General features: G+C 33.3%; 2 protein-coding genes across 2 annotated transcripts in view; both read left to right on the forward strand.

Moving 5' to 3' along the window:
- The window catches only part of LOC125837889 (putative disease resistance RPP13-like protein 1), a 46,197-nt gene extending 33,556 nt beyond the window's left edge, over window positions 1-12,641 (forward strand). Inside the window, exon 2 of the mRNA XM_049516962.1 lies at window positions 8,685-12,641. Coding sequence (XP_049372919.1) covers window positions 8,694-12,626 — 3,933 coding nt within the window. The 5' untranslated portion in view covers window positions 8,685-8,693 and the 3' untranslated portion in view covers window positions 12,627-12,641. The remainder of the gene's footprint in view (window positions 1-8,684) is intronic.
- Window positions 1-15,910, forward strand: part of LOC125837891 (putative disease resistance RPP13-like protein 1) — a 46,793-nt gene that overhangs the window by 20,853 nt on the left and 10,030 nt on the right. The gene's annotated exons all lie outside the window — the stretch shown is intronic.

Genomic DNA, 15,910 nt, shown 5'->3' on the forward strand with positions numbered 1-15,910 from the left:
CTGCATCGTTTCATGATGCAGATTCAGGTATCCCAGATCAGCAGCCTGCACGTCGTTGATCCAGCGGAGCACTCCAGAGTCAGTGGTGAGCCTCCTTGCATTTCGGAGGGCTCAATTATTGAGTGTTCTTAGTTTTGATTTTTATTAGGATGTTGCGGGGTCTGTCCCAACATCCATCTTAGTATTTTTAGAGGCTTCATAGACAGACAGTCAGTCAGCTAGTTTTGAGTCTCTTAACTATGTATTTATGTAAATATCCTATTTTGAGATTCGGGTTGCCTTAGGGCCATATTTTATAAGTTAAGTTGTTTTGAAACATTGCATTGCTTTGAGTTATTCTGTTGAGTTAGGTTTCCGCTGAGTTAAGAAAGCCAGGCCAAGGGTTCGCTTGGGGCCAGCAATGGTCTCCGAGTGCCGGTCCCGCCCAGGGTGTAGGCTCGGGGCGTGACATTAAATATTTAATTGACATATATAAATAGTAATTACATGTATATGTACCCTTCGTCTTCTTTGGCTCATTCAAAGTTATTAATTCTGTCATTTGTAAATTTTGACAAAAGAAATTTTTGTCAAGCTATATACATATAATTGAATTATGAAATACAATACAATCATTTGTGAGATATTAACATTATGGTAGAAAAAAGAAAACAATATAAACCAAAAATCATATGGTGCAATAAATAAATGCATATAAAAGGGCAATATACAAATAAAGGAAAAACAAAAATATAACAGGGTGATGAAAATATTACGCGAGAGTAAAAATTAACTTGTTCCTCTGCATTTATAAATTTCTATTACAAATATTTATTCCGCAAAGTAAGGAAGATAGTGACAAGAAAATCAGTGATATAGAGAAAAGATGGAGGAACTCACCGGCTATAAATATTTATAATTTTCTCTTCAATTAATTCATCACCTAAACAACTTATGCCTCTTGAACTTGCAAGATAAATTATTTGATAAATCAAACAAAATTTCAATTTTAAAAGCCTTAAATTAAATGGACATATACCCAACAAATATCCAAAGAGAACTACTTAAGAGCTATGAGGTGCAGTACAAAGAAAGTCTTAAAGTGGAAAACATCCACCTAGTCTTGGTATATGCTGATGGCATTCTCATCAATATGAAGCTCAACTTTGTTTTTGTCAACAATAGTTGGTTACTTATTCCACATTATAACGGGAACAACAGTTGGAAGAATTGGTTACTGATTGTTGATTTAATTCCTGTAGGTTATTGGATACATAGGAATTTCATAAATGCGAAAAATATACTTGTCCTTGATTTACAATGCAAATGCTATATATATCTATCTTTTTTGTAATTTATTTTAGTTTTCCTTAGAAATTTCTAAAGCCTACAGAATCTTAAATTGTTTACCAGGTAGCTATATATATCCAACTCTGCAGAAGCAGTGTAAAGCTTATCCGTAAGGGAAAAAGAGATGATGTGTTTCCATATGATCCATTTTATACATTTGGCTTCAGATATGGATGTCCGCACCGCAAGAGGTGTGATGTGAATTTATCCTAATGTGACTGCATCTTCGGCTTGTTAGCTTATCTACTTAAGCAAAATTAGTGGCTATTGATAAAGAAGAAAACAAATTTACGTGACATAACAGAAATAACAATATCACTTCCTTCATCTAGACAAGGAACTGATAGGGTGTATTCACTTGTTTCTTTGTTTATTTATTGTTGGATAATTGAGCTGAAATTGATGCACGTACGTATATCCCATACTAATAAATAAATATTTGTAAACACTTGAGTTGTTAAATAAAAACATATAATAGTGAAAGTTTATGAAAATAATTTGATGTGTATTATTCCTATCCACAGGTCTTTATCGGAAAAAAAGGTTCCTATTCATAGGTGAGAGTTGCCTCTCCCTGTTCTCAAGTCCCTACTACACTCTGTATCACATATACTCCTCTAGGCAATATCTGATACAGGTATGTGTAACTATCCAATAAAGATATATCACTCCCATTTGATGTATTAGTGAAGAATTTGCTCGAGTAAACAGATATATCACTCCCATTCGATGTGGGTACATTAAAGCCAACAAATAAAAACCACATTCAATTTCTTAAAACAATGGGAAAACTGGTAAATGCTCACAAGCCAGCCAGTACATTGAAATAGGAAGATATCTGTATTGACTTTACATAAGTAAATTACCACTTGTGTGCTTATTCAAAATAATTCAAGACAGTTTTCGTCATCATACTTTTGGTTCAACTTAATTTCTTGAAGGCTATAGTAGGTGATGTTGTTAAGGTGATGCATTTCATAATTCCTAACATATCTCATAATACAGGCTGCAAAGGAGTTTGAAAATGAGTTGAAAAAGGAGCATGATGCCTCTGCTCAGCCCCTAATCGAAAAGGCCATTGAGGGTAGTCAAGAAGAGAAGCAAGACACAAAGGTTTCAAGCACCAAGGAGAGTTCATAAAACCATAAATGCAGTTTGCCTCTAGCTATAGCTTCTAGGCTTAAATAACAATATCACAGAATAACATATCAAGAAGAGACATGATAAAGAGAACGAAACAAAATAAGCTAGATAAGGGCATACCCAGTAAATAGGAAAACTCTTGATACATAAAGAGGAGAAAAAAAAATTACCTGATGTATTTGAATGAGGCACAGAAAAGGGAAACAAATTAATGGACAATGAGATGTTGTTGGAGACATTTATATATATGAGTGAAGAATCTGAAAAGGTTTTGGATCAGCTGATAATCAAAGCAATGGAACTTGAGCGTCGGAAAAAGGCTGCTACACTGATCGAGGGACGCTGAGCGTTGGAAAAAGGCTGCTACACTGATCGAGGGACGTTGAACAGAAACTATACGTTTCTGGAGAATTAAATTTGAGCTGAGATTATCAGTAACTTTTTTTAATATATTAATAATTAAGTAATATTGTAGGGTCAAAACGGTAATCAACTTTGGGGTTAAGCTCTTCCCACTTATAGTAATATAATATTTATGATTTCAATTCAATTCATTCGGTCCAAATAGCTATTAACCCGCTCATTTATTAATTGATCATTCCAATTTTACTTGCCCTAATTCAATTCAATCCGCTCATTTGACACCTCTATCTTAAAGCATCTGAACAATGAATTATCTGGCCCCGACTATTAGCGAGTTTTAATTTCAAAAAAATTCTTGATCAACGATAGATTTTTAGCTCAGCCGGTGAAAGTTTCATTTCCAATAGAAATATATGTGAATTTGGTGGTATATGGTCCCCGCCAAACTATAGGTTCTTAACTCCTTTTTTCCTTTTTTAAAATAGGAACAGAAATAGAAAATCAAAAATATCCATTAACTATGTGAAATTGAACAAAAATGTCAACAATTAATAATATGATCTAAAAATACCCTTACTGTTAACATTTGGTCAAAAAGTAACCGTAATGTTACTTAATGGGTCAAAAATGCCTTTTTGAAATAAATATATTACTTCTTTTTAAAAAAGAACAAATTATTTTCCTAATGATGATAATTTATATAATTAGAGAATGTTTATCCTACTTCAATTTAGAAAAGGTTAAGATATATATAAAAGTATTTTCTATTTTATTTGAATATTAATGGGGTTACTATGATCTTATATATATGACCTATAGGATCAATTAAAAAGATACATGGAGTTAGTTATCAGTTAATAGTTTGGTCTAAAAATGTTTTTGCCGTCAATAGTTTGGTTAAAAAATGTCACTAATGTGACTTAATATGTCAAAATATCCTTTTTCGAAATAATTTTTTTTATAAACACATTATTTTTCTAATGATGATGATTTTTTAATTAGAAAATGTTTATCCTACTTCAATTTGGAAATGATTAAGATATAAAAATATCTTCTACTTTATTAGATTTTTTTTTATCATTATCTAAATAAAAATTAATGATAAGGTTACTATGATCTTATATATATGACCTATATTATCAGTTAAAAGGGTACATGAAGTTATTCTATTTTAACGGTTAAAATGGGAGTAGAAAAAAAATCATTACCTACTTATTTATTAGTTAATAATGTGATTTTAAAAGAAAAGAGACAAAAATTGGATTCTTTAATAGTACTATCTTATTAGGATTAAAATATGGTTAAAAAGAAAAAAAATATATACTAATATATTTATAAGGAAAAGGACTTTTGGACCAACTATTAACTTGAAGCATTTTTTTTTGTTCAATTCCACATAGTTAAATGATATTTTGGACCCTTTTCCGAAATAAGAATAACACACAAACAATTCTTAGAAAAAAGATAAACAATAAAAAGCTAGAAATGGTGAAAAAGAAGGAAGAAGAAGTGAGGGGGGTGGTTGGGGGGAGGGGGCAATAAAAATGGGTCCACATTTTAAATTTTAATTTTAGAAAATGTATTTTTAATTAAGTAATTAGTGTAAATTAATTTTAAGAAGTGTGAAAGAAAAAATTGTGAAAATAATTAATAAAAAAAGGAAAAATGCACAAGTACCCCCAAGCCTATGCCCAAAATTCCTGAGACACACCTAATCTTTACTAAGGTCCTATTACCCCCCGAACTTATTTTATATATAATTTTCTACCCCTTTTCAGACTACGTGGCACTATCTTGTGGGCCCAGCGTGTGTTGACAATTTTTTCAAGGATAATGCCACGTAGATCGGAAAGGGGTAGAAAATTATATATAAAATAAGTTCGGTGGGGGAGGGGGGGGGGGTAATAGGACCTTAGTAAAGGTTAGGTGTGTCTCAGGAATTTGGGGCATAGGCTGGGGGGGTACTTATGCATTTTTCCATAAAAAAATTAATTAATGACGTGGTGCTAACATGTAGGGGTGTGCATCGGTCGGTTCAGTTCGATTTTATGTATTATTGGTTCGGTTTTCAATTTTTAAATATGCTAAACCAGTAAGATATTTTTTATCGATTTTTGGTTTAGCGATTTTGGTCCTTAACAATTTGGTTTTCGGTTTAACCAACAAAAAATACTTATAAATATATTTTTTTTCTTTTTTTTCAAATACTTATAAATAAATATGTGACTTCTCTAATAAATTTGACGCGACAAGAATACAGTAACTTTACAAATGCTCATAAACTAGAAACAATAATAACAAACATGAAAAGAACTATATAGGTGTAACACAAAGAGAAATTAAGAGGAATATATTTCTTACTTTAAGTTTTGTCTGTTTTATAATGTGAAGTTGAGAACTCAAAAACTCACAGTGAAGTGTGCGATTTTGGTCCTTAACAATTTGGTTCTCGGTTTAACCAACAAAAAATACTTATAAATAAATATGTGACTTCTCTAATAAATTTGACGCGACAAGAATAATATAACTTTACAAATGCTCATAAACTAGAAACAATAATAACAAACATGAAAACAACTATACCGGTGTAACACAAAGAGAAATTAAGAGGAATATATTTCTTACTTTAGGTTTTGATTGTTTGCATAATGTGAAGTTGAGAACTCAAAAACTCACAGTGAAGTGTGAATTGAAAGCTAAATGACTAAGACATAACTAGTAAGATATTGAGATTAATATTTATACTAGGTAATTTATCCACGCTTCGCGCGGGCATAAATAATCTTTCTTAGCTTTTGAACAACCTTTCCAATAATCGACTGTTATAAGAAAAAAAAAGAAGTAAATTTTAGTAGGTTTTAAGAATATTTCAACAGAAATTAAATGATTTGACATTATCACATATCTCAATAATTTTAAATATATAATGAATGATTAAAAATATCTTGAATCATTTTAATCTTTTACATAATTTATCATAATATATGTTTGATGATATAATTGTCTTGTTAAAACTGAGTGATGTTTTTATGTAACGATTAAACATATTTTTTTCTATTTTTTGTACATGAAAAATATAGAACTGATAATTTTATGGTTAGAATAACTCCTTATTAAAAACAAATTATATAAAAAAAATTGATAATCAATATTAGTTATAAATAAGTTAAGACCGTTAAAAATGTACACCACAACAACATAAATAATTTTTTTAGAGACAATCTACTTGTATGAGGTCAAACGTTGACCACTTTTCGTTATTGTTACTTTGTTACTCTAACAAAATTTATAGAAGGAAAAAAAATTAAATTTGAAACAACAGCAAAATAATATTGTTGACCCATTTAGAAATCCATTCTTCATTAACTGTTGCTCTGAAGACCCTTCTAGATGCTTCATCAATGCAACTTTACGACTTTTTCAGAAATACGTATGTATAATTGTTGCATTATGAAAGTACAAGTAGATAAAAATATTGGATTCTAGACTCATGTTAAATTAAGAAATATTCTCGAACATTAAAAAATTAAAAATGAGTCTAACCTAGATAACTCAAATGCTCAGCAATGACTTGGGACATAAAGGACAACAAATCTATGTTAATAGACATATCTTTTGTAGCTTAAGATATTACTTTTATTTAGAGCAATTTTGTTTCATAATCTTCAAATTAAGCTTGATGAAAATAGTCTTAACTTACACCAAAAATATTTAGTAGAGCTGAATGAGAAGGAAAAAGAAAAAACATTAAAAGGACGAAAGCTTTGTCCAAGTGGGATCATATACATACCAAACGAAAAATAATTAATACAATTTTAAGGAGACAACAAAACCGCAAGAAAAAACATACATTAAAGGGAGTAAACTATGAGATATTCAATGATGATAACAAATCATTCTAACCAGAAAAGTTCTCATGTTTTAAAATAACATACCTCAGAAAATTGACTAACACTTCAATCAACTTTCAATCCTTAAAGTACTCATAATATCCAGTGATAAAATTTACTAAAAATAGATAACAACAATATAAAAACAAAAAATATGGGCATGCAAAGTTATTAACTCTCAGAGGATTTTCTAAAGAACACAAAATCTCATCCTTGTATGTGAAGAAATGACGTTGTTAATGAACAAATTAGAGATTTGTAAGGGTTTTTTTATTATACCTTCAACAATTCCAGTAGAGAAAACTTGCGTGAATACTCAATTAACGTTTGTTATTTAATATGTACTAACAAATACTTATAACAATAATATTGTAGAAACATAAACAACAAAATTTAAAGCATGCACTTAAAAATAACAATTAATAATATAAACATAAATTAATGACTGTAAAAACATATCAGGATCTGTAACAATAGAATGAAACAGAATGGAAAAATTGATCCCACCGAATGAACATCATCCCCTTAAGGAAATTATTTCCCCTAGTACCGAGATTTAAAGGAATAGATCCTCTCAGAAAAGAACGATTATATTCACCAGTGTATTGATACAAAAAAAATGGTGTCAGTGAGTCACTGAACAGGAGCAAAGTACACAAGTATTTAATTGTCCAGAAGAAAAAGAAGAAGTTCAAACTTTTCGTTGTTTAAAATGAGAAGAAATTTCTCTATTATAGACAACAAAAGGTAGTGTGAACAAATGCTTATTGTGTCTTATCGGAAAGATCACAACCTTTCATAAAAGTGACAACTTTTCATAAAAGTCGCAACTTTCATAAAAGTCGCAACTCTTCATAAAAGTCACACGTTTTCATAAAAGTCACAACTTTTCATGAAAGGGGAAGGCTAGTTTTGGAAATAAAATAAATTAAAAGGGAATCTTGGTTTGTGGTGGTGCCATGTAGGCGGATCTAGGGTTCTCTTATAAATATATATATATATATGATTTATGTACGGCTAAAAGTACTAAAATTACTATAGTCTTAATGGGTTATCGGTTAACCCAATATTAAATACCAATACCGAATCGATAACCTGATATCTTTTTTATAAAACCATTAAAAATAGTTAACCCAATAACTCAAGCATAATAAACCAATAACACTTTTTCGGTTTGATTTATCGGTCAGTTTGATTTTTGCAAACCCCTACTGACATGGCTATGTTGTGTCACTTACATGGATATGATGTGGCAAGTGAGAATGGTATTATAATCTAACGTTGGTTTTGAATTCACTTCGAAGTTGTTAAGATGGGTATTTAAATGCCCATGTAGTTAAAGTACTAAAGAAAAATAAGCCAAGAAATATAGATGATGAAAACAATAGAAATATATAGGTCATATATATAAGATCATAGTAACCCCATTAATATTCAAATAAAATAGATGATGACTAAGCGAAGAAATATAGATGATGAATAAGCCAAGAAATAAAACTAAAGAAAAATAAGCCAAGAAATATAGATGATGAAAACAATAGAAATAGAGAGACAAGAGATGAGAGTTTTTCTTATTCTTTCAAGTATTCAAGTGTTCTTCAAATCATCAAGTGTATCCACTATGAACTCTAATGTCTCTATTTATAGTATAACATACAAAAGGCTAGTCATAAACATGACACTAACCATGAAAGTTAGGGAGACATTAACCATGTTTTTCATTATTATTAGGTGAAAAGTCATACTCATGGAAAGGAGATAAAAGGAGTTTTGATTCATTTTTCATTATTGTTAGGTGAAAAATCATAATCATGGAAAAGAGAATTACAAGTAAGACCATTAGTAGCAAAAGAGAGAGAAAGAGAAATCAGTGATCATTCTTGTTTGCAAATTACTCTTTAGCATTCAACAGATAGAAATATTTTATCTTCTCAAAATCATTCTTGTTTTGATTTTCAGATTTCAGAAATGGAGGTTGGCTTAGCAGTTGGTGGTGCATTTCTCTCTTCAGCTTTGAATGTTCTCTTTGATAGGCTAGCACCTCAGGGTGAGCTGCTCAAGATGTTTCAGAAGCGTAAGAATGATGTTCGGATCTTAAAGAAGCTGAGAATGACTTTGCTTGGTCTTCAAGCTGTGCTAAGTGATGCAGAGAATAAGCAGGCATCAAATCAATTTGTGAGCCAGTGGCTTAATGAGTTTCGACATGCTGTTGACTCTGCTGAAAACTTAATAGAACAAGTCAATTATGAAGCTTTGAGGCTTAAGGTTGAAGGTCAACATCAAAATCTTGCAGAAACTAGCAACCAACAAGTAAGTGATGATTTATTTTTTAACATAAAGGACAAGTTGGAAGAAACCATTGAAACATTGGAGGTGTTGGAAAAACAAATTGGTCGCCTTGGCTTAAAGGAGTATTTTGGTTCGATTAAACAAGAAACTAGAACACCTTCAACTTCTTTGGTTGATGATTCCGATATCTTTGGTAGGCAGAGCGAAATAGAGGATTTGATTGACCGTTTAATGTCTGAAGATGCAAATGGAAAAAAACTGACTGTAGTTCCTATTGTTGGAATGGGCGGTGTGGGTAAGACAACACTTGCTAAAGCGGTTTACAATGATGAGAAGGTGAAGCACCATTTTGGTTTGAAAGCTTGGTTTTGTGTTTCTGAGGCATATGATGCTTTCAGAATAACAAAAGGGTTACTTCAAGAAGTTGGCTCATTTGACTTAAAGGATGACGACAATCTTAATCAGCTACAGGTCAAATTGAAGGGAAGCCTGAACGGAAAGAAGTTTCTTGTTGTCCTTGATGATGTGTGGAATGATAACTATCATGAGTGGGATGACTTGAGAAATCTTTTTGTACAAGGACATATGGGAAGTAAGATCATTGTAACTACACGTAAGGAGAGTGTTGCTTTGATGATGGGTAGCAGAGCAATCAACGTGGGAACTCTATCTAGTGAAGTCTCTTGGGATTTATTCAAACGACATTCATTAGAAAATAGGGATCCTAAGGAACATCCAGAATTGGAAGAGGTTGGAAAAAAAATTGCAGACAAGTGCGGAGGGTTGCCTTTAGCTCTAAAGGCACTTGCTGGTATTTTACGCTGCAAATCAGAGGTGGATGAGTGGAGAAACATTTTAAGAAGTGAAGTATGGGAGCTGCCAAGTTGTTTTAATGGTATATTACCAGCGTTGATGTTGAGCTACAATGATCTTCCTCCAGATTTGAAGCGATGTTTTGCTTTTTGTGCAATATATCCCAAAGATTATCAATTTTGTAAAGACCAAGTTATTCACTTGTGGATAGCTAATGGTATTTTACCGAAGTTGCATTCCGGTAACCAATACTTTCTCGAGTTGATATCAAGATCATTGTTCGAAAGGGTCCCAAAGTCTAAAGGGAAACCGGATGGATTCTTAATGCATGACCTGGTTAATGATTTGGCCCAAATTGCATCTTCAAAACTTTGTATTAGGTTGGAAGAGAACAAAGGATCTCATATGTTGGAGCAAAGTCGGCACATGTCCTATTTAATGGGCTATGGTGACTTTGAAAAGTTGAAACCCCTCTACAAATTGGAGCAGTTGAGGACATTGCTTCCAATCACTAACTATCACCGAAATAGGCTAAGCAATAGGGTGATGCATAACATTTTACCAAGACTAACATCCTTAAGGGCATTATCAATGTCACACTATGAGATTGTTGAGTTGCCAAATGACTTGTTTATCAAATTAAAGCTCCTGAGATTTTTGGACCTTTCTCAAACAGCGATTAAAAGGTTGCCAGATTCCATTTGTGCATTGTATAACTTGGAGACACTTCTCTTGTCATCTTGTTATTGTCTTGAGGAGTTACCGCTTCAGATGGAAAGGCTGATCAACTTACGTCATCTTGACATAAGCAACACTTCTCGCTTGAAGATGCTGCTTTATCTGAGCAAGTTGAAAAACCTCCAAGTGCTAGCGGGAGCCAAGTTACTTCTAGGTGGTCGCGGTGGTTTGAGAATGGAAGATTTGGGTGAAGTACAGAATTTGTATGGATCTTTATCAGTTTTAGAGCTGCAAAATGTGGTTGATAGAAGGGAAGCTGTGAAGGCAAAGATGAGGGAGAAGGTTCATGCTGAGAAGTTATTATTGGCGTGGAGCGACAGTGTTGCGGACAATTCACAAACTGAAAGAGACATACTTGATGAGCTACACCCTCACACAAACATAAAACAACTCCAAATCATTGGATATAGAGGAACAAAATTTCCAAATTGGCTAGCTGATCCTTTGTTTCTTAAGCTAGTACAATTGTCTCTTAGCAACTGCAAGGACTGTGATTCCTTGCCAGCACTAGGACAGCTTCCTTCTTTGAAATTCCTTTCGATTAGAGGGATGCATCGAATAACAGAGGTGACGGAAGAATTCTATGGTAGTTCATCCTCCAAAAAGCCTTTTAATTCTCTTGAGAAGCTTGAATTTGAAGGGATGCCGGAGTGGAAGCAATGGAACGTACTAGGAAATGGAGAGTTTCCTACACTTGAGAAGCTTTCAATTGAAAATTGTCCGAAGTTGATGGGAAAGTTGCCTGAAAATCTTTGTTCTCTTACAGAATTGAGTATTTCAAGATGTCCTGAACTCAATTTGGAAACACCTATCCAACTTTCAAGTTTACAAATATTTGGTGTTTTTGATTCTCTTCTTTTTTATGAGGCTGGACTGTTTACATCCCAACTTGAGGGAATGAAGCAGATTGTTGATTTATCTGTTGGTGATTGCAACTCTCTTACCTCCTTACCTTTTACCATACTGCCAAGCACCTTGAAGACAATATGGATATATCATTGCCGGGAACTGAAATTGGAGTCACCAGTTGGTGAGATGAGTTATTGCAACATATTTCTTGAGGATTTGACATTGGAAGAATGTGATTCTATATCACCTGAGTTGCTCCCAAGAGCACGCACTTTGTGGGCAATAAGTTTCCCCTACCTTACAAGGTTTTTAATTCCTACTGCCACTGAAGCTCTCTCTATTTGGAGTTGTGAAAATCTTGAGAAACTTTCAGTGGCATTTCCATCTGCGATAACGTATTTGCATATTGACGACTGTTCGAAGCTGAAGTGGCTGCCAGAACAGATGCAGGAACTCCTTCCATCTCTTAAAGAACTAATTCTGGAAAATTGTCCAGAAATAGAGTCATTTCCTGAAGGAGGATTGCCCTTCAATTTACAAAAACTTGAGATCCTTCATTGCAAGAAACTAGTCAACAGCCGAAAGGAGTGGCGTTTACTGAGACATCCCTGTCTCAGAGATTTAGTGATCGAACATGATAGCAGTGACAAGGATATTGAACATTGGGAGTTGCCTTGCTCTATTCGACAGCTTACCATAGGCAATCTGATAACATTAAGACCCCAAGTTCTCAAAAGCCTCACCTCTCTTCAATATCTATGTATTGAGGGTAATTTACATCAAATTCAGTCAATGCTGGAACAAGGCCGGTTTTCCTCCTTTTCGCACCTCACTTCACTTCAAAGTCTACACATTAGGAATTTCCCTAATCTCCAATCACTTTCCCAATCAGCACTGCCCTCCTCCCTCTATAAGCTGACCATCCAGCATTGCCCTAATCTCCAATCATTTTCCGAATCAGCACTACCCTCCTCCCTCTCTCAGCTTACCATCCAGCATTGTCCTAATCTCCAATTACTTTCCGAATCAGCACTGCCCTCCTCCCTCTCTGAGTTGACCACCCAGGATTGCCCTAATCTCCAATTACTTCCAGTAAAAGGGATGCCCTCTTCCCTCTCTAAACTATATATTTATGACTGCCCATTGCTCAAACCACTACTAGAATTTGACAAGGGGAATACTGGCCAAATATTGCTCAAATTCCCATCATAGAGATCGATCAGGAATTCCCGATGATGATAAAACGAATGGCTCTCCAACAGATATAAGTTATTCTTTTCCCTCAAAAGCTTTCTATTTTTGTTTACTACACTTGGCTTTTTTGTTTATTCTTTTCCTTTTAAAATCTTGTTGAGCAGTGTGGAGCATCTATTGCCCAAACCACAGCTACTAGCCGAAAATGTTGATTGGGAGAACTTGTAATGAGTGGTGCTCCGATAGATGTTTTGATGTCAGTTAATTATTTTTCTGTGTGTTAATCGTTTTGGTTACTTCTCTTTATATTTGCATTGGAACATTGTAAAAGAAATCTAGTAAAGGTAGGAATTGAGATAATTTGCTCCAGAAAGTTGATTGCTTAATATATGTCAGGATTCATCAAATTATCAATTCATATATTCTTGTGACAAATCTCACTCTTCATCTTTGTTGACTATTAAGACTCTTTTTTCTTGTCTATTAACTTATATTCTCTCTCAAATCTTGTAGTCTGGAATATTATTCGTCATCATGAAAGTTGTTCCGCATTTTTGTCTCTTCTACAAAGATAAAGGGTCCAAGAAATGCAACCTCGTTTTTCGTCTCTTCTACAAAGATTAAGGGTCCAAGAAATGCAACCTCACTTTCTTAATCCGGTAGTCAAGACGTTGATAAGAGTTACATCAAGCTTGAAATTTATAGAAATGGAAAACACTTTGAATATCTGATTCCATTATTTTACGCTATGCTGTACCACATTGATTTCAAGTTTGATGCAAAATAGATTTCCCTCATTGGGATTCTCATCAGTCAGCAAAACAGAGTAAGTGGCAGTTTCAAAATTCTCTGGAACCCATTTCTATCTTCACGCCTTTGATTCCGATGACACTCAAGATACAAAAACATTAACAGAGTAAAAGAATTCATCCCAACACCCATGTCAACCCAAGTTTTGGATACTTTGCTGTTAGTGACGTTTAATTTTCTTTTCAGGATATAAATAGCTTTATATCAAAGCTCCTTATAGGATCTAAATTTTAGAAATGATAATCAGAAGTTTTAGAAAATAAGTAAACTTCCATTTTCAAGATTTCTGGAACAATACAACATCCAATTGTTGTCTCAGTTAGATTGCAGTAATCACTTTATTAGGCAAATAAAACGACTTGTCTAGAGGAATCATTCATGTATAGCTATCTATATATAGAGACGTGCGTGCTTGTCTGTAATTGCAAGACGTGGATTGGCCAAGAGTTCTAAAATTTTGTTTTAATTGCTTTTAGTAAGGAGGTTATGATTTCCAAGTCATACAGCTGTCTACTGTGACTTGCTGCAAATGGAACATCCAGCTCTAATGTACCCAAAGGTTGGATGAGGACAAGATCTAGACCTTGGTTGTCTACGGTTCAACTCAGTTTCCCCAGTATACGCATAGTGTGATTGTTGTTGTCTTGGTGTTCCCGAGCATATAATATCCGTGCGATAACAAGAAGGGCTGGAGGTGACAAGGCGGTAAGAAATATGCCAGTGAGTATCCAGAAGAAAAAACTGAAAGTTTTAGAAAAGATTTGAAACATTAGCAAAGCTCAACAATGATTTGGGAAGTGGATTTTTTTTTTATAAGGTCTATGGATGTTGGATTGAACATCAAGAGTCAGGACAATGAATGTAATAGTTTGTATTATTGAGACTTTAGGTTCTATGTTCGCACGACTTCAAAACGCGTCACTTAACTCTAAGGTCGCTTCTTCATATACCAGCAATCAACATCTCTCTTGCCTAGGATGCTACAATGACATTCTTTTTACACTGGATAAATATTAGACATCTATGCTCCAAATACCTTCCACCCTTATAATAATAAGTGAAAATTCCTCCAGGCTTAGAAAGAGAAATCTATCAAAAAAGGGGAAAAAGCTCGAAGGATCCAACAGAGTATGTCGGATTAGCCATTTATTTTAACTTATTTTTCCCTTCTACACACCTTTTTTTTTGTCTCTCACCCAGTGTCTAGAGCTCGCATTGAAACCCCGACTAAATTCGAATCGCATTCTGCAGGGCCCATTTTGGTATGGACTCAAACTGAGACCTCTGGTTAAGGGTAAAACAATCTCACACTAAATCACAACAAATTATTGTCACGTCCTATTAAGATGATAAAATGTTTTTGACCAATCATAGTAAATCATGAATTGACATTTTAGATCACAACAATTACAGATCATGAGCGTAATAAAAGCAAATTAACATTGTCGTCCTATCAGTTTTCATTCGTCTATTGTTTCTTTTGCATGATCGTCAAACATCCATGAGGGAATTAAATAAATGTTAATTTTTCACTAGGATACAGAAACTGAAAATATTTGTGAAATTTCAATCTTTGAACCTAATTTTCAATGTGAAATTTACCCGAATGTAAAGTATCTTTTAAACCAGGAATTCCGTTATGTTAAATTAAAAATTCATCAATAATATTTTCAAGAATGATTTCTGTTTTTTTTAAAAAATAAATAAAAGAAAGAACTTTTCAAGAATGTAAAGTAAACATATTTTTAATATTGTAGGTCCCTTTTAATCAATGTGAAATTTACCCGAATGTAAAGTATCTTTTAAACCAGGAATTCCGTTATGTTAAATTAAAAATTCATCAATAATATTTTCAAGAATGATTTCTGTTTTTTTTTAAAATAAATAAAAGAAAGAACTTTTCAAGAATGTAAAGTAAACATATTTTTAATATTGTAGGTCCCTTTTAACACTATAATAAGCCGGGTAGAATTCTATCATTTTAAGCTCTTTACTTTTGAGTCCCTCACCTAGGCTCCCCTTTCTACATCCCTAATAAATTAGCCGTCCTTTCTTGCTTCAATTATTGAGTTGAGAATGTAATGAATTTGCTTCAATTTATCATTGTCTTTTTGTTGTTTGAAAAGTCTTACTTATGAAAGGAGAAAAAAAATGAAAGTAGGTGCCTGGTGGAAGCGGCGGAGCCAGGATTTTCAATAAAGGGATTCAAAATCTGTAGAATAGACACACGAAGTAGTCGTAGGGGGTTCAACATCTACTATATATACATAAAAAAATTATTTTAACCATGTATAAATAATATAATTTTCTGTTGAAGGAGATTCGGATGAACCACCTTAGTATAAGGTGGCTCCTCCCCTGTCTGGTGGTGCATTTCTCTCTTGAGTTTTGAGATGTTCCGTATCGTTAACACGATGGTTTATTATGTATAAAAATAATATTAAATAAATTATATAATACAACTAGCACATGTATTTATTTTTTTTCTAAAG

Source organism: Solanum verrucosum, unplaced genomic scaffold (genome assembly GCF_900185275.1).
Source record: "Solanum verrucosum unplaced genomic scaffold, falcon-dt-bn FXZP01000262.1, whole genome shotgun sequence".
In the NCBI taxonomy this organism is placed as follows: Eukaryota; Viridiplantae; Streptophyta; class Magnoliopsida; order Solanales; family Solanaceae; genus Solanum; species Solanum verrucosum.